Source organism: Haliaeetus albicilla, chromosome 8 (assembly GCF_947461875.1).
Source record: "Haliaeetus albicilla chromosome 8, bHalAlb1.1, whole genome shotgun sequence".
NCBI lineage: Eukaryota > Metazoa > Chordata > Aves > Accipitriformes > Accipitridae > Haliaeetus > Haliaeetus albicilla.
Window position 1 is genome coordinate 28,599,120 of NC_091490.1, and position 20,314 is coordinate 28,619,433.

Genomic DNA, 20,314 nt, shown 5'->3' on the forward strand with positions numbered 1-20,314 from the left:
GTCAAGGAGCTGTGGAGTTCCCCCATAGGAAGTGAAAAGCAGTACAAATGGCCTTTTATTTTTTTCTCAGCAGGAACCCTTGCTTTTATTATTGTTATTATTTATTACAGTTATTGTTCCCTGTCTGAATCTTGTCTGCATGCATACATGTGGCCTGTCTGTGGAGGAAACAGATTTCAGTCATCATGATCAAGAGCATAGGAAATGCTTCCCATGGCCCAGTGCCACATTCTGGCGTTTGCATTTCTTTTATTGCGTGAATTACATAGGGCTTTGATTTCCCTACCAAAACTGGGCTTCCATCACACAGTCACCTCCATAGGGGAAACAGTCATTTTCCGCAAAGGCCCGCAGTGCAATTAGACGAGATAGATAAGTGAGGGATACAGAAACAAAGGCAAAGGGAAGGGAAGTGACTCACCTGTGGTCTATCAGATACAAATACAGAAAGGCCGGTGGTAGTCATGAGGGGCCAGTGAGACAGCCATGCTGTGACACAGCTCGTCCCTTGCCACAGACCCATGTGGGACAAACAACCTTAATGCCCGTAAGGCTTCAAGAGTGGAAGGGCCCTCGTCCTTTGGATAAAAACACCCTTACAAATTCAGACATCCCTGTACATTGCCTCGTCCCCCTACATTGCCTTTATTTACTCACTGGTAGCACATTGAGGGCTTAACTTGGACTTTCATGGTTTATATACTTTTGGTGCTCTGCACAGAAGTGACTTTATCCCTGGGACAAAGCAGCGCTTTCCCTCATGACTGTCAGCACCCAGCATAAACCATCCCTGGCCAAATGAAGGCCTGAGCCAAGAGAGACTTTATCTTTTGCGTAAATACAGATTTGACATTTTTTCCAGCCCTGCTCAGGTCACTAATTAAAAGCTTAGGAAGTGAGCACACATGAAATCATTCCTTCCGTATAGGCAGACAGATGGAGAGAAATTCCAGCCTGTTTCCACTCTTTTGTCTTTGGGGCATTTTTGGTATTTCCTTCAGGAAGTGAGGTTATGACCCAGAGCCTTCCTCAGTGAGTAGGCTCTTGTTTCCCACAGTAAACCTTGCACGGCGATGACATACAGTACAAGAAGGTGAGGTTTATCTTCACACTCCAACTGCATCCTGTACAAGCTCCATGGAACTTAAAAGTAATGCTGAGAGGGAATGGCCGCAAGAGAGGAAATGGAAGTCAAGCCTTTGGAAGAAGTAATGCAGTACCTATTCAACTATGCTGCCACAGTCTTCACTGGTGGACCCAACAGAGCTGCAGCAGTTACATAGCTGAGGCCGCCATTCTATGTTTCATAAACTTCCCTGATGTTTGCAATAAGCTAAGAATTAAACTTACAAATTATGTTAGTGATATAAATTAATTATTTCACTTATTCTACTCCAGACATTCATGGTAAAACTGGCAGGCATCTGTCTTTTCCTCTGTACTTCATTAGCTCTTGGAGAATTGCTACTGTAGAGATTCTTTTAATGGCATTTCATTGATACAGCATGTGCTGATGAAAAATTATATTCTAGCATTCATTTTGTATTTTACATGATCCTATAAGTGGCATTATGCATCTTATGTCCCCACAGAATTGGCTTAATCCCAGCATGTACTGAAATCAAGGAATTCTTTCGCTGGCTTCTGTCAACAAGAAACCACACCTGGCATGAAACCCCCACAATACTGCAAAACTACTAGTAATTTGATAACAGAATCTTTAAAAAAAAATCAGTTTATTAATGTTTAGAAGTCAATAAAGCTATGTGCAAATTGAACAATAAAAGTCAGAAACATTTTAAATACTATTTTTTAAACCAGAAAAAAACCAAAACAAAACAGTTTAATTGCACTGGAAATTTTACTACAAAGGCAATAAATTTTCTTTACAAAATACCACTTCTAGGAATTGCCAATAACTGTAAATCAATCAATTGCTCTCAGCTATCCCAGATATACCACTTTTGTTATAGTAATACTCTAGGCACATGAAGACTCCTGCATCTTATTAACTTATTTACATTGTACACATTCAACCCCATTAGCACAGGTTAGAAAAATAGAGGAGTAAAATGATGCTGTAAAACAAATACATTCAATTTAATGACAGGTACTTTCTCCATGAACTGATAAAATACAGACATCTTTGCTGAAATTATAAACATTAATAAAATGTGCCAAAATGTATTGCATTTTGTTATGGAAGTGCATTTATCTATGGTCATTTCACTTCAACTTTCCTTTTATTCTTCTGAAACTCAAGGGACTCTTCAGATTTTCCAACTGATCTTTACCTTTGGAAAGACTATGAACCTGACACTGAAATGCCCCTTCAGTGTTAACTCTTCCTACTTAGGCAAAAATCCTGCTGTTGTCAATAGTATCTTATACTATTAGATTTACTTTCACTCATCTTAAAGAGAAATGACCTTTAGTTCTACCTTGCATTTGTCATGATAATGCAGTTTATGTAATGCTATAGAATATCAAGGCAATCAACATATGGGGCTAAATGCTGCTCTGAGCTACTCCATAAAATCTGATGCAGTCAATAGAATTGTACAGGTGAAAGTTACTGCAGAGTCTGGCTCATGGTCTTCAAATGTAATATGGACTGACAGCAAAAATTCACAGCTATGATCTTGCTAAATAAAACCCCAACAGCTTTGGACTCTGCAAATAAAACCTTATGACTTAAAACTCTGGAAAGTGATGCCAAATTATGGTTGTACATGGTGTAAGTTATATTTGTGTGATCTCTTTCCTCGTTACATGCTAAATGAACACTTCTGACCAACTATACAAGAGCCACCACTAAATTCAGTACAGAAAGATCTTTGTGTCAGTGGTTTGCTGCAAGTAAAGGAGAAATAACTTCACATTCTTCTCACATGGGAAAAAAAAAAAAAAAAAGCTTCATTCTCCCTCCTCCCCCTCTCTCCCTCTCTCTTTCTCTCACACACACCAGGCATCATTTCACCAAGGCATCAGTCTTTCAGAGTTACTAAGGAGATTTCAGGATATGAATGCGCCTGACAATCCTGAGCTGCCTCAGTGCAAAGACAAAACATGTTCCAGGGAAAAAGATTTTCGAGCCAGAACAGTCTGTCCCATTTCTTGAACTCCAGCCTCACAAGTGCACCGTTTGCCTCATTAGAACTAATGCTACTTGCTCACTTAGCCCAGCGCTACTGCCGTGAGCAGGAGGCATCTCAGCTCCCTGATTTCAGAGGAAAGCTCTGAAATACACCCCCATGGTTACTCCTAAGAAGATGAGGTAACATTGCCCGAAGACATGATGGTTTCAGGATGGTCGCCTTCTTCCTTCTGTGGGTGGGAGGAGTTGTCAGACTTACTCCGGCTGAACTCCATCCCTCCAATGATCGGCCTCTTGAATTTGGTCCCAGAATCTGCTGGGGGACATTTGCAGCAGCACAGAATCTTGATGAAAGCCCTCCGCATCTCTTTGTTTGTCAAGGTGTAGATGATAGGGTTCGTGGCTGAATTGAGCACGGCCAGTACTAAGAAATACTCTGCTTTATAGAGGATTGGGCAGGTCTTCACTTTACACCCCACATCCAGTAAAAGCAGGATGAACAAGGGAGCCCAGCAGGCGATGAAGGCACTCAGGACTATGATCACTGTCTTGAGCAACGCTAGTGACTTTTCTGAGCTCCTAGTAGCTTTGGTAATGTTTTTCCGAAATGTCAGCCTGCGGCTCCTAGTCCTCACCATGGAGTAGATCCTACAATAGAGGACGACAATAGATAGCAAAAGGCCAGTGAAAACAGTGGTGCAAAAGAGAATATAGTGCTTGTGGTAGAGAGGCAGCACGGTGGAGCAGTTGGACAAGAGGCTGATGCAGTTCCAGCCCATGATTGGGAGTCCCCCGAGTATCACGGAGATAACCCAGCAAGCACTGATCAGCAAGAAGGAGCGGAAGCTGTTACTGCCATTGTGGAGTTTCATCTTCAACATGGTGATGTATCTCTCAATGGCAATGGCCAACAGGCTGAACACAGAAGCTGACAAGGCAACAAACATGCTGCCTTCTCTTACAAACCACTGGGAGGGGGTGAGGCTATAGGTTTTGTGTCCAGATAGCAGGAGGTTGGCAGTGTAAGCCACACCAGCCAGCAAGTCTGAAAGAGCCAAGTTCCCAATGAAATAGTACATGGGTCTGTGAAACTTCTTGGTTTTCCAGATGGTGAGCAAGACAAAAATGTTCTCTAAGATTATAAAGCAGCAAATGATGATAAAAACCACCGACGTCACTTTTATTCCACTGTCCGTGTTCTCATTTAGCTTTCCTGTGTAATTATAATGCTCTTTGATGACATAGTTGACATCGGTGCTGGCGAGGTTGCCGACGACCTTCAGCGGGGCGGTGGTGCCGGAGCTCATGGTGCCCGGCTGGGTGCCGCCTCCCCCGCGGCCACCGGACGGTGACGCTGAGCGCAAACCCGGTGGCTGTCCCGCAGCTCCTTGGGCCCGCAGCCTGCCTGGCGCTGCTGCACAGCCTCAGAAACCGCAGCCCTGAGAACAAGAGGCATAAAGCCCACAGTTAAAAGAAAGCAAGCAAACAATGTAACAAATGATAAACGGTTTATAATAGTCTGCTAGTTTAATTGTATGTCAAGAGTCACCCATGTATTCACACAGGAATCTGTTTCGTTCAGCTGCCAAAATACATTTAAAAGATGGTTAAGCATATTCAATCAGTAAAGCTAATAAGACAAAAAAAGTTCTGTCATGCAGAGCTGAACAGGTAAATTGGAGTCGGCAAGGGCTGCGTTACTGGACTTCTTCCAAGGCGAAAGATCTCAAAGCTCCCCAGCAATAAGTTCTAGTGTATCTTTTTCTTCAATAGGAAACACACCTTGTAATATAATGGCAAAGATTTAGAAAGGGAAAGGGCTTGATTTGATTTAACTGCAAATGCATGAAAGCCTGCACAGAAATTACTTGGCAGAAGACCTGTATTCTCCTCCATTAATAAAGTCTGAATAAGCTTTGGAAGGGGGCAGTTACGCAGTTTACTGAGGCCATCTCGAAGAGTGAATTCACTGATGTATATATAAGCAAGAGATCACCTCAAAGCTGTAAACAGGAAGGGGGTGCCCTTGCTAAATAAAAGAAAGAACATGCTTTACAAAACCCGGAGCAGTAAAAAGTTTAGAAAATCAAGAAAAATATGTAGATAAGCTAGACAGCAAGCCCATTCCGTGGGTCTGAAACAAAGGATGGCAAAAAAATACCTCGCATTTGAATAATTAGCATCGCAAGCTTTTGAAACGGGCGTGACTAAAGAATACAGATATAGAGGAAACCCTCTTTACGTATAAACATTTCCCAATGGACACTTAAAGTAAAGACGTGAAATCACACCGGGAAAGAACGGGCAGAGTCGTTAAATTACAGCCTAAGCGGAGCAAAGCAGGAGGTGCGAGGCCAGTGGGCTCGGCTCCCCGCGCTGCTCCCGGGCTCCTGTCCCGCACCGCTCCCGGCCCGCTCCTGCTCCGCTTCGGTCGCTACCGCGCACCGCTCCCGTCCCGCACCGCCTCCGCCGGACGCAGCCTCAAGCCGGGCCCGGCGGGGCCGGGCACAGCCCCCTCGCCTCTTCTCTTTCGGGAGCTCCGGGGGTCGCGCCGAGAGGCGGCCGGCGGCGCTGGTACTTCGCGGCGGCCCCGGGCTCCGGCCGCGTCGGCCCCGCGCTGCGGCGGTGCGCGGGCTGCGGTGCGGTGCGGTGCGGTGCGGCGCGGCGCGGGGCCGCGGCTGCCCCAGCCTTACCTCGCTCAAGCGCGGCGCGGAGCCCCCGTCGGCCCTGCGCATCTTGCGTGCCCGCGGAGCGACTCCGGCGGCCGGGCCGGGGGCTCGGTGGTTTTAATGTTTCTGCAGCTGCTGCTCTCCACCCCGTTTCCGATTATTCCCTTCTAACTCCTCCCTGCTCGCGGCCACGGGGCGGCTCGGGTCGAAGGACCTGCACGGGGGAGAGCTGGCAGCGCCCCGCCGGCGGCCGGGGCATCCCCGCCGCCCCGCCCCGCCCCGGCCCTGCCCGCCGCCCGCCGGCGAGGGAGCGGCCGCGGGCGCTGCCGTGCGGGGGCTTTTATGGACCCCGCGGGCCTGGGGAAGAACGAGGGGCCAGGAGGGCGCGAGGCGGGGAGCTCCCCCGCGGGACCCGCTTCGCCCTGCCCGGCCGCGGGAGGCGGGGAGGGGGACGCCCCGGCCCGGGTCCCTGCCCCGGACGCCGCCGCCTCCTCCCACGGCCGGCACGCCGCTGGCCCCCAGCGCGGCCCCCGCGCCTCGGGGGGGGTGTGTGTGTGTGTGTGTGTGTGTGTGCTGCTGGGCACCTTCCCCCCCGTCTGTCTTCCCCCTCCGAGCAGTGCCACCGCAGTCCTTGCTGCTCGGGGACGTGATAAGTAACGTCTAAGGAAATACGTGGAAGAGGCTCTTCCCTTCTCCCTCTGTACCAAGGTGGGGCCGTGCAGAGGCGTGCTGCTGTCCTGGCAGGGCAGGCCCGGGGGCTGCGGGAGCGATCGTGCAGGGTGTCAAACACGGCCCTGCGCTGGTGTTTCCACATGCCAAAAAGTCTTTAAATCTTCAGCGGGGGCTGTAAGATAACCTACGTGGTTGACAATATGAAAAAAGTTTTGAATTCATTTTTTAAAACAAAACTGGCACTGACAACTACTTACAATAACAGTACTACTACAGGGAGACTGAGAAAGAAGTGAGTTTAGGTTTTGTAATTCCTTTTCTCTTCAAACTTTTAAAGAAAAACCACCTCCATGTACGTGAAATGCTAAGTCTGGTGGTAATTTTTCCTCTTCCTTCCTTGCTCTGTTCTCTTTAACTCCATGTCAAATTGAAATGCAAAAGAATATCACAATAGACCAGAGCTCAATATATTAGGTCTTTCAGTTCATAGCATCGCACCAGTCAATTAGCAGTAGCAGCTGTTATGGGGAACTTTCCTCTGAAAGACAGCAAGAGTAACTCTACCCTCAGGAAGAGAGTCCCTCTTATAATAGTCATGCTTGAATTGTTCCACGCCTCTCCCAGAATGACTCAGATGAATTACACTGGCAAACAGACATTTACTCTTCCACCACAAAGCTAGAAACTTGAAAAGATGTTTAGCCTCCTGAGAGCCTGGAGGAAAATACAGCCGTTAAATTACAACTGTCAGAAAAGGCATGTAAGATAAATCATGCTTGAGGTTGACATATGCATCCCCTGCAACTGCCTGACATACCCTAGATATTTCAAGCTTTCCCCCTTATTTAGCTAATTTACAGAAAATACTAAATAAAAGTGCATTCATTAGGCATTTTCCTCTAGGAAACAATTCTCACATAATTTTAAGCAAGAGGAACATATTAAAGGAACATGCTTTAATTAAAGGATAGAATGACTCAGGGTTTCAGCAGTCAGATGTACAGGCTTTCATGTTTAGGTTATTGGTTAACCAACTGAGAGGGCTCCAACTCAGAGATGTGACATCCAACAAATTATTTGTCCGAGGCTGTGTAAAATACCTGGGCAATTTCAGTTCCACTCCAAATATTTGGGTATTTGTATCACAAAAAGCATCATTAAAATTAGAGGACCACAGACATTTATAGCCCTCTTGACATCTCAACAGAGAGGATGAAATATAGCTTCATTCTTCTCAGGCAAATGAAGCCAGATCAGCTAGAGTTGCACTGAAGGCTGTCCAAAACCTCAGAGATGATAGGTTAACGTGGCTCAACTGCACAGGTTGTAGCCTGCTTACAAGGGCTGAAACACAAACAGAGGTAAAGTCAGGTTGGTCCAGCCAACTCTACCAAAAATATGCTGGTGTCTCGGTGAGGTGATTTACATCAGCGTTACACTCCATCCCCACCAACAGAACAAAAACTCTTTTCTCAGTACCTCCCCAACTGCCAGGTCCAGCGTTAAGGAAGCTTGTACTTCTGTGAAATACACTACAGAAATCCAAGGTATATATAGCTCCTTCGAAAAATCAGCTCTGGAATTGCCTACAGTCAGAATACAGAGACAGGAGAACACGATGTTATTCACACACCATTTCAGAAATAACCAGAATGCAGGTCTCTGTCGAATGCCAGCAGGAGGGCTGCACACATCAGGACACCAAACTGATACGTAACAAACTTGACCTGGGTAAACCAGTTAAAAACCTTCGAAGTTTCCGCAACATGTCCGCAAGCATAAAAAAGCAGACACTTTTGTTCACAGGGATCTTGGATATGTATATGCTCTTAGATACCTGAGGTTTTAGGATGAGTGGAAACTCACGTTTTAGGGCATGGCAACAGAAAAAAAAATTGACTGCCTGTGACAACCAAAGTTCTTGTGGAACCTCCTATCAGAACTTAAGTGCAGTGGGAATTTCAGAAAGCTGGCTAGTCACAGGGCAATTTCCTTGCAGGAAAATGCTTTGATCTTGTCAGAAAAGTTGCAAGCTGGGGTACTCCCAAAGCCTGGATACTAATGGATCAGTGGACTCTGACACCACCAGAAGACCCTACTCTCTGAGTGCTGGCACTGCTGGACAACTCATGATTGCATCAGAGGAGTGTCTGAACATTATCCATCTTGAAAAGATACAAAAAATCCCTGCAAGACAGATTAGCAAAGGATTTTTCTCCAACACATTACTTTTCTGCACCTTCAAAAATCTTTATCTATATAAGCAGAAAGTACTTTTATTCATTCTGACACAATTTAGGCCACAAACTAGAGCCATTCCTTCCGGATGTGCTAGGTCAAGACAGGAGATCGTTGAAACAGTACCAACAGAACAGGTTTGCTCACCAAGAAAGTACCAAGAGTGGCCTGCAGAATTCCCCAAAATTCTCATGACTACATGAAACGTAAAAAACAGTGTAAAAAGTCAGATTCAGATTTCTACTGCAATCCCAGAACAAATATTCCATATTTTGAATAATTTTTCAAGATTTACATGCATTGTAGCATGCTCTTGTATGTGCAAATGTAACAAATACTTTTCAAAATCTGTAACGGGGACTCCCCCCCCCCCCAATCTGTTCAAATGGGTTAAAATGACACCTTAAATGAAGTACATGCAGGCAAAAGAAACTTAATGATAATATTGTGAGATAGCTCAACCCATACTGGGAGAATATGCCAGAAAGTTCCAAGAAAGCAGAGAAAATGCTGGAAGTAAGCATTTCTGTATCTGTACGAAATCAACAAAGAAAAGAGTAAACGAATGATTTTATTAATTTGTTAACATAACGGTATATATAAGCCATGGATACTGATTTTTTTGATTGATATTTATTAGGTACTCTGAGTACCCAAGAAAACAATTTAGATTTATTGTTCTGCTTAAAATTAATGAATGTTTCAGTTGCATCACTAGATGTATAGAACAATCTGGTTTAAGTTACCCTTTCCACAGTGGATAGGTTAGATGAATTAATTTTCTGTTTATATTCACAGTGTTCAAAAATTTCATATCTTCTTCCCTCAGATTAAAATAAAAAACCTGGGTTGGAGAGAAAAAAAAACAACTGATGAGAACACTGCAAAGACTAAAGCACACATATTTGTTTAGTATTAGCATTCTGTAATTCAGGTGGTCTGTTTTTATTTTAAGTTATTGATAATGAATTAATATTAAATGGCCTTTTTTGTTTTAAAAGGCTATTGTAAAAAGGTTGCTATATTCATTTTTGTGAGAATTTGTACTTTTTTTAGATCACTAAGCTGAACATAACATTACGAAAAGCTTAAGTCCAAGTGGAAAGAATTGAAGTAGTTGAGAAAGTGACATGCAATAGGTTTACTGGGTATCACTGCACCCAAAACCATAACACACTTTAATATATCTAATCGTGATACATGTTGTTTTCATATATATTAAAATATAGCAGAAGTTCTACAGTAACGAAACTGCATAACGCAGCATTAGAAAACTTTTTGAAGGTTAATTTTTTATTCCAGTGATATGCATCAGTCAACTAAAGTCCTACTCTAGTTTACCCTAGAAGAAAACGTAAAGACATTAATGGACATAACTGAACTTAACGTGCTATTCTGAAGAAACAGAAGTCTTAGATGGAAAATCCACAATTATTTGACAGATTACAGATATTACTTACCAGTAACATGGGGAGGGTGGGAAGTAGTAAAATAACCATTTCCTGGAAAAAAACAAAGCCACCTGTGATAATTTTTCAGATTAATCAAAGGCATTTCTATCTGGTTTATGATAATCATGCAAAAAATCTCACGAACCATGTGATATAAAATAGCTGCTTGCCATTTCATGAATATAAAGACTCCACCAAATATATATATTTCAACATCAGGAAAGTGAATTTATACCAAAGTATATTTATAACCTTGACAGCTATGCTTCAGATTAATCTTCCACCACCTTTATACTGCACCCAAAGCAAGTGATTTACTGTAAATTCACCTTGGCAACATTATACTTATGGATATTCAATGGGATGAATCCAGGTCATGAAGAACCATTAGGAAAAAATGAATTCATAGAAAAAAGAAAAACAAACCAGAACAAAACAACCCAACAATCTCTGCTCTCCTTGTTACCAGAAAATTGTGAAACTAATGGTACACTCCCCGCCCCCTCCAAATTTCACAGCCAAGTTATGAACTCAGGACTAGTTCATTATGCTGGAATTTTGAAGCATCATCTAGAAAGTCCTGGAAATCTATTTTGCTGGAGAAAAAAAAAATAGAACAATCATTAATAGGATGATAATGCTGCTAACATACTCCTGAATCTCATATTAGTAGTTCAGCTACAGAATGGTTCTCAAAGGGCACCGGCTAGCAAAGCCACTATTAAATATTCCTCTTGGGCACAGTGATTGAGATTGGTAAAATGGATCTGTGCAAAGCTGCCTAGAGAAGCACATCCCATAATGTTGGTCATGCCTACAATGGTTTACACAGTGATACATGTTGTATCACTGGGAAGTAGCATCAGCGTCATTGATTTAAATTAATTTCAGGCTTTGTGTTCTCCCCCCCCCCCCCCCCCATGAGTAGTGGCCAGTTTTGGAGATAGTACTGATGTCCTGGCAGTTACAGTTAGTCCTATGTGATGCTGCAGATGGATAAGCAGCCATTCATAAAGACAAATAGTAAGGCTGTATCATTTATATCATAAATATAACATAGGCTCACTACAAGGCAGCGTAAATGCTCAACATTTTCTTTCAAAAGTGCAGACATCTTAATGGAGGCTGCAAAATGTGCCAAAAGATTTAGTACAGAGAAAGACTCCCAGCACAGCAACATGAAAGATTGCCAGAAGGTTGGCGTATCTGTTGTTTTTACCCAATGCACCATAGTCAGAGATGAGCTTCAAAGCTTTGGAAGGGGTGTGGCAACATAGAAAGAGTTAACTGCTTGGATTCAATTAGTGTCAGCAAGAGCCACTCCATCTTTGTCCCCATTTTCAAAAACATGGGGTTAACGTCAGCTTTCCTGTCAGAACAGTTCAGCATTGCTATTTTAAAAAGAAAATCAGCTAGTGTTAACCACAGTGCAAAAAGAAGGGTGAATATTATGCAGTCTGCTGGGCTTAGTGGATTTGTGAACTTACTAGTATTGCAGTTTATTACATGTGCTAGTTAGAAGAATAATGTCTTGAAAGTTATGTTGCAGGTCAGGTGTGGTAGAAACTTCTGCAGCCTGATTAAAAAAAATTTTTTCTCAAGTATGCACTGTACAAAACTATTCCCATTATTTTTCAATTAAGCATTCTCAGGTGCCTTCATCTCCAGTAACATAAAAGATTAAATTCAGAAATAGGCAAGAAAAAGTAGAGAGGGAGCCACTCAGACAGGAAGCTACTTAGCTGCATAGAAAATGGCCTCGCCCTTTCCACTGACTTTCAGTTTATTTCTTCCTTTTCTTGTTTCAAGAGAGCTCCCTTCAATTAAGAGTCACAGTGCTCCTGCAAAAGCAGCTGATTGCACTTAGCTAGATAACACTGATAAATTGTATCTTATTTTAAATAATGGCTTATCTCAACTAGAAAGGAGTGCCCCAATCAGGCACTACCATAAATGACCTACATAATATGGAAGAAAAAGTGCCTTCAATTTTCAGATGTATACCCTGTTCCTATTGGCAAGATGATGGGTTACACTGATAAAATGGATGCATTGCTGTATCTTAAAAATGGTCACTGTAGAAAGGGAAAAAAGTTTTCTCTCTAGAGAAAGCTTGTCTTGCAGAAACATGGACAAGGGGAAGAATTTCAGCCGTGGGGAAGAATATGCATATAATTCCAAGAATTCACTTGAGGGATGAATTTTGAGTTTTTAAAAAAAAAAGTCTTAAAAAAAAATGAGCACCTGCAGGCTAACTGACCAAAGAATAAATAAAAAAAAGGAGTTAAACTTCCTGATTTTGTATGTTCAGCACTTTTATATCCTTTTGGTCTTCAAGTTCTGCTCTTATTACAGAACATCTCCTTACTGCTACCCCTAAATCTTACTACTGTTCACTTTCTAATTTCTTATTAGTTGTCTTATTTCTTTATACTATGATCAAAGTTGTCAGTACTTCAGAAATGTTCATTTAGATGAGGTGATGTGACTTATTCTTCAGCGCCTTTGCTTAAAAAGAAAACTATCTACCACATCCGTGATGTCAATTGAGTCGCAGAGAAGAGCATAAAATATGAATCTACTGAGTCTGCCTTTCCTTCTGCAACCTCATCAAAAGCAAAAAAGGATTTGCTCAATGACTCTAAAGTTAACTAACGTAGTATAAAACTTGTGAACACCGTATTCAAAGGAAGAGACGCCAGTGACATATCCCAAGCTCACGGGAGATAACAGGGTTCCAGTCTCTTGGGGCAATTACAGCTTCTAGCAGAAAGCAATGGCTATTAGTGATGGCACAACGTGCAACACTGCATGCTACACCATAGGATGGGTCAGCTGAGTTCTGGCACTTAAAAAGCTATACTGCCTGAAATTACACTTGACTTTGTACATAGTTAAATTAAACTCTTTAGTTCTAAAGCTACTACCTGGTAGCAAAAGTATTGCTAGAAAAGCCAAACCCAACCCAAACCCCAGAAAAAGTCCTGAAACAACAATTACTAAGTCTGAAGGTAGTTAGGTCAGTATTAGATTAAAACTGTAACTTGCCACAACTGCTCCTTAAGAAGAATACTTTTTTAGTAATACTATTTCTATCTGATTATTCCTTTCATTACTCATTGTACTGCTTAGATGCCATGATCTAGATCAGAGAAAATGGTGGCTCGACTTCCTAGCAAAAGCAGATGCAGACACAAAAACCACCATATAATCTCTTTGACAGAGGAAACAATGAAATATATCAATGAATTAGGAAGCCATCCTCACTGTAGGCTAAAGTCATCTATGTGGGGGATTAGCAGGAAAATCTGGTTTAGTTCTGTTTAGCTCAGAACAGGGAGGTAATCAGTCAGAAATAAGTGCAGAAAAAACAGCTGTTCTAACCAACACGGGACTTCTAGCCATGTAGCTAGTCCTAACTGATACTGTTCTGATAATACTGAAGCTAGAATTTGCTAGCATATGTAAAGATTTGGTTCACTTTGTATACATCTTTTGTGTTGGAAACAGTACATTGATGTGATGTCTGTTTCTTTAGGGAGAACTAGAGGTAAAACTCCAACTTCTCTTGTAATTTCGAGGAAGTCTTCACTGCCAAAAAGCCACACTGAGTGAATACTAGGCACATGATTTGCTTCTAGTCCTCATTTTATGAATTCAGAAATGCTGTGTAGCAAGGAGTCCCTCAACAGCACAGTAACAGGTTTTTTTCATATTACTAAGGTATTGCTCTATAAAGTGACTTTTCAAAAGCAGGATTAGCTGATGACCACTGGTAGAAAGGTTTATTTCTGTGCAATCTTTCCAATTTTCACTTAGTCATTGCCACCATTTTCTGCAAAAGCTAAAAAAAGCCTAAAAGTTACCTTGATTTTATAAATAAGCCTTACTTTTTGGAACTATTGAACCCCTCATCACAACAGTGAAGCCAGGTATGTAGCTGTTCTTAGACACCTAAAGTGGCATTCCTGGATACTGAAGCACCCCTAACTGCAGGCCACACTTGAAACTCTAGAAAATAACCTTACTGTGGAGATTGTGCCTCTTTCTTGGAACAGTACATTGTACAGGTATTAGTGAGCGCAGCATTTCATACAACATCTTGTATTTTAAATAACAACACATTAATTATTCTAGAGGCAAATCTAGACAAATTTTAGCCGAAATGTTTACCAGGAAAAAACAGCCAATTATTTTGAGGAGCTGTTATCAAAAAGGTAAGTTTGTCTGTATTTTAGCCAAGCTGTATAGAAGCTCTACTTTGAGGATAAACAATGCAGGCTAGAATATATGATTGCTGTAAATTACTTCTTGATAAAAAACTAAGGAGCTCTGTTTCACAATATGAGTAAAGCAGAACAGCACTGGGAAAACTGCCTCAGGAAGTCCACACACAATATAAATCATAGTCAGATTTTCCATACCTTTCTAGACACAGGAACTCCTAAAATATCAAACCAATGTGACTAGAAGTTGAATACCCAGCCGATAAAAGACTCTGCAGACATATTTCTCAAAACAGACCTGTAAACTACATATGTATGTATATAGAGAGATCGATATAGATATATTTTATAAGGAAATCTGAGGAACAGTATGGTCTCTTAATGAGATTTCCTGGACAAATCCAAAATGAAAGCTAAACTAATTCTCACTAAAAGCTACACAAAACTCACCAGAATTTCCAGTGAGAGATAAAGATCAGTAATAACAAAGATGCCTCTTTGGCTCTTAGAACTTGCTGCTCAACTCTTAGCCATGCAGGTAGTTTATTTGTACATGGACTTCTCTGGAGACATTTCTACTTTGTTATATCTACAGGCTAGTAAATAGTATGCATAATACTTTTTTTTGGTGATGCTCACATACTACTTATTACAGGGAGATTGTATTTTTGATGGGGATTTGCAGTATACTGCACAGTATAAATACTGTAATAATAATATTAACATTTTTTTCACCCAGCTTTTTCTTCTTTGTACATTGTATCCCACTAACAAAGTACTTGAAAAATTATTTCATCCTTAACACCTGTGTTGTACACTAGTAGGTATCATTTCTTCTTACATTTTTAAAGAAGGGAGATCTCCTCATGCTCTTTGATTAAATGGCCTGATCCAGGGTCAATGGCATAAATAGGAGGCTTTACATGGGCTTCAATGAACTATGGATCAGGATTTGAGATGGAAATGCAAGATGTCTGTACAAAAGTGCTACCCTCAAAAATACCTTTTGTCTGTTATCAATATTAAGGATTTCAGATCAGTTATGATTAATAGCAGCCATTAATCTTATGATTATATTCTTATTGTAACCTTCCCTGATTTTAAATTACGTGGTGGGACTCACTGATCACTGACAAAGGAAAGAGCTCAAACCTTCATTTGCATGATAAGGCTTGGGTCCCAGGAAACATGTCTCCCATCATGCATTCCATTCAGAATTTCAACATCGTATTCTGCTATTGTAAAATCAAACACCTATGGGAATGCATATATAGTTAACATCATGAACACAGACAGAATCAGGAGTGTTTCTGTTATTTAAACTGACCAAGATTCATTTAAATGCGAGACAGAACTTTTTCTGTGTTTTTCCTTCTGGAAATTCTTCTTATATTTTGTCATAGACAAATAATTCCATTAAGCTGATGGGCTCCACTGGGTCCTTTGCTCCTTTTATGACTTTGTTAAGATGGTTTTGTACCACTCTGGCCTCAGGCAAGGGTCCAAGAAAATGGTAGCATCAAAGCTGTTTTTGACAGCACTCTATATGGTCATTGCCAGAGATATATGAATACCCTGACTGCAATCCCTCTGGAAACCTGAGCTCAGTATTTCACTTACATCCCAATGTTCTGAGTGTTAAGAGTTCTTTTCCTCAGAACTTTAGCCAAAGAGAATTACTAGAACGTATCAGGACATTCATAAAGCTAGCAAACCAAAGGCTATATCTATCTTTTCCATGTGTACTTAGACAAAACACTCACGCATCAGCTAATACAGAAACAGATACAGTGCTATAGTGCCTCAATACGAACTTGAAAGCAACCACCTGTCTTCATGCATAGGTTCTTACAGCCACCAACTTCTCCTGTTGCAAGACCTGCAACATGAATGACGGCGTCAGTGTTTTCTTAGCAGGTGTCTTATTCAGACATCATCATTTCAGAACTGAAGTTGCTTTAAGTTGGTCTGTTGTCTTTGTCAGAGCTCCACCATACTCAATAAAAAGATCCTGTGGAGCCTGAACTTGTGCCAAACGAGCTCCTCCCATCCTGCATTATCCAGCAATCACTGTCTGCTGGAATGACCCTTGTAGTCAAACCTCAGTGCTCAAGCTTTTTAAACCTAGACCAGGGACCAGTCACAGAACTAGAAATACTATATATTATATTAGATACTGAGGGCTTAGTGAGACCCATGCTTTCACCAACTTGACTAGAGGTAGTAGAGACTCAGGCCAACACACTGGCATAGGGGAAAGAAAAAACAAGGGAGATGTGATAAACAACACTCAGTAACTGTGCCAGTTCTCCCCTCCTCCTCTCCAGCCTAAGTGTTTTAAGTTTTGCTGCAATGCATTCCCTCAGTTGTGCAAAATGTATTTGTGGGGCCATAGAATGAACTCTGTAAAAACCAGAATTAATCTGGATTTAAAATATCATTAGGGACAATACAATAAAAATAATAAGGAAGGATTTTTAACCTGGTTTTGTTCTCTGATCTGGTTCACAATACAGTGCACACACACACAGATTTAACTAGCAGGTGCAAACTTTCTTCCTGATTTGCCAAACACTTCATACCCCTACAATATTTTGGAAAGTAACAATAAGGTTGTTGTGGTTTCCCCTCCCCAAAGAAAGCATGAAGAGTAGTAATGAAGTAGTAATGAATTAAAAACACTAGGTATGAAAAGGAAATTAAAAAAAGGGTGGGGGGAATCATGCTGCTAATCCTCATTCGTTCCCTACTTTTCCTCGTTCATCCCCTTCATGCTGGGACCTTCTCTGCAAGTCAAGTAGAATGAAAAAGGTAAGGGAAGAGTCAGCTCTGGCAGGACTGTGATTTCCTTAGAAGATCTCTATCTGGGATATCCCCAAGGGAGTTTTACAGCTTTCATACAGTGTTATCCATAGCATACAAACTCCTTGTGTTTGACCTGTATGCCTATCACAAGAAGGACCTAACCATAACCAGATTAGGATACTCTGCAATCAGCCAAGTAAAAAATAAAAATATTAATAATAAAAATCAACTATGAAAGGTCTTTCTATGGATACCTTTTTTATACACAGTGATTAGCTCTCCAGGTGATTTCTGACGTTTGTAAATTATGGTTTTCTACTATATATTGTAGTAATTTTATGGTACTCTAATTTGCAGGTTTAACTGAGTTGCCCCAATATAAAATTGGTATAGGAAAATGGGAAGGCAAACCAAGTATTAAAAACAGTAATGTGAACGTTCGTCAGACTTGAGTGCATAACCAAATCTTACCTTGCAGTTTTCCTCTCTCCTTTCTGCTTTTGTGGACTTTGGAATAGTGACAATCCCATTCTGAAAAACATAATGCTTCTCGTCATTGAAATTTACATAGTTTCAAAGAAAATGCTCTCTCTCCAAAACATTTCAAGACACTCCTCATGTCTTCTGAGGTTTTAATTTCATTTTTCAGAGGACACTGACATTTCTATATGCTATTTTCAATTGCAGTTATATACATTGCATTAAATTCCAACACAGATTATGTTGTTTATGTCAACTTAATACACTATTTCACTGCTTAGTACTTTGTGTTGAGTGACAGAAGTGGAAAGATGCACCATACTGCTTGTAACATTTAGTTTGAAAACATCTCTTTTATTGGTGGTGCTTTTTATTCTCTACAATCAGATTATTTGCATATTTAAAATACTACCGTGCTTTGCATACTACATTCCAAATTTCTAGTACACAGTCAGTTCACACGATATCAACATACTGAAGGCAAAAATATGTTCTGTATAAATTCTCGTTTGATGCACAAACCCCAAACTATTTGCATTTTTTTTTTCCCCCTGAGAGAGGAGACACGTTTTTATTACCACCCTCCATTACCTGTATATTCCAGTGTATGCAAATCTGTGCTGGGGTTCTGCCATATTTCTTTGCCAGCTGAATGATACTAGGATGAGTGAGTACTTCACCTTTGGCTAAAGGACAGTAGCCTTCAAAAACAATATCTCTGCTCCTACAATAACTGACCAGTTCCTGGGGTCTTTGGAAAGGGTGGTATTCAACCTTAGATAAATAGAAACAAACTTTTAGTAAAAACCTTGAGAGTACATATATTAGAAAACATAACTGATAAATGAAAATACTTTTTCTCTTGTTTTAAAAATACAAGATGAGCAAAATCACTGCTTCTGGGAGACAGATGTAAGTTACCAGTTTTACAAGACATGTGAAAGATATTAATCCACAAGCACTTTGCCATTAATTGGCACAATAGTTTACTATGTATTTTATGTTTCCCCAAGAAGTAGGGTGCATGGAGCAGTTGTCTGCCCTACCTGCAGTTAGACTTGCAGAAATATATGAAAATGCATAGTGGAAGTCAGCATCAGGTCATTTTTATTGGTGATTTGAGACTACCTTCTCTTTCACAAATCTACTTCCTTTCCTGTTTCTTTACTAATGATCTTCGAGCTGCACAGGCAAGGGGAGAGGGCTGCGCAGGGACTGGGTTTACAAGAGACCAACCAGAACAATTTGCTTAGGATGAGAACCTGACCTCAGAAGCAAAGCCTAATGGCATGGATTGTACATGGAAAATCCTGTATTCTGTGTGTGGTGTCACCAACAGCTTATGCAGGGAAGCAACCATGCTGCGGAACAAAGTGTGAAGGAGACCCTTTGTAGGAAGGAAGATCATAGATTGCCAAGAACCAGTTAAGAGAGGAAAAGTAACAAGCTACAAAGACATAGTTGTTGGAAGCAAAAGGAAACAGAAGTTACTGGAAAGTAAGGATCTCAGAAGAGCCATGTATTCTGGCATGTAGCAAAAGCCAAAAGAGAAACTCTGTAATATTCCCTAATATGTCATTTAAATAAAGGATTTCACAGTTTATACGTTGTAAGAAGCATACCTTCCTCTGCATCCAGATGAAAATGGGTAGTGTTTTCTTTTATAAAATACATAATTATGTGATATATTTTTGTGACTGGTCGTCACCATTGTTCCAGTGATCTAACTGTTGCGCATTTTGAAGAAAAATACTCTTCTGAACAATTACCTCAACACATGGAATCTGGAAAGTTTCTTCTGCCACAGAGAGGACAAATGAACATTTCCTGTTTCTCATCTTTAGTACATGTTGTCTTTTCAGACAACAATAGTCGCGAACAATAAGCTGGCAGTCGTTCAATAAGTGCTAAGAAAAAACTGTGCCCCTCGAAGGCTGGGCTGAGTCAGCCTAAAGCTGCTATGATCTAAATTACTAGGTGGACTCGGGAACACAGTTCAAGCAGCAGACATCCATGTCTTCAACCTTTGATGTTACTTGACCTTTGAGTAGCCTTTGTATTTCATGTTTGTATGTGTAAGACCAGTGTTTAGGTCATACAGTTATTCATGTGTTGGCACCTGAGCTGACTAGAAAATATTCTCATTGTTTTTGTGCAAAACTATGAGGGGGGGAGAAAGAAAGAGCAAGCAAAGTGTATTACTCAATTATTACAATAGTAACAAGCAATTTTAGTAGACGTTCTTTATGTTAAGTGTAACAAATAACATAGCCTAGAAAATATCAAAGAATGAGGTATTTAGGATCAAATGCTGAAAAATCTGCAGTACTCCTATGGCATCAGGTGACTTATTCAGCATTTACTACTAATATAACTGCAAGCAGAATTTACCTGCTGGTCTAATAAGATTTCTAGGCGGCACAGTTCCAGGTACACCAGAAATACTTAAAGCAAGAAGAGCATGCTGAGATGTCACCTGCCTGCTCCACAAGCAGAACACACAGCAACAACTACTGCCCACCTGGGAAGATTATACTTCGTGCCTTTCACTGCATCAAGAGACTCCCAAATTTTGTGAACTGAATTTTGGCACATGCAGTTGTGTGTTGGTAGCAGCAAGTATTTTTCTTCTTAAATATACTTCTAAAATAATCATCTGCCTAAAATAAAATAAGC

At 41.0% G+C, this 20,314-nt stretch overlaps 2 protein-coding genes across 2 annotated transcripts in view; both read right to left on the reverse strand.

The window, feature by feature from the left end:
* Positions 1–1,719: 1,719 nt before the first annotated feature.
* Positions 1,720–6,261, reverse strand: S1PR1 (sphingosine-1-phosphate receptor 1). The gene is made up of 2 exons (XM_069789488.1): positions 5,791–6,261; positions 1,720–4,536 (listed from the first exon to the last, which is right to left on the reverse strand). Exon 2 carries the CDS (start codon positions 4,402–4,404, stop codon positions 3,265–3,267), a length of 1,140 nt encoding a protein of 379 aa, XP_069645589.1. The 5' UTR covers positions 4,405–4,536; positions 5,791–6,261; the 3' UTR covers positions 1,720–3,264.
* Positions 6,262–9,229: 2,968 nt separating this feature from the next.
* The window catches only part of LOC104320078 (glyoxal reductase-like), a gene marked incomplete at its 5' end in the record, with an annotated part of 53,020 nt that continues 41,935 nt past the window's right edge, over positions 9,230–20,314 (reverse strand). Inside the window, 5 exon segments of the mRNA XM_069790722.1 lie at positions 9,230–9,520; positions 10,137–10,178; positions 15,506–15,607; positions 17,630–17,689; positions 18,230–18,412. Coding sequence (XP_069646823.1) covers positions 9,419–9,520; positions 10,137–10,178; positions 15,506–15,607; positions 17,630–17,689; positions 18,230–18,412 — 489 coding nt within the window.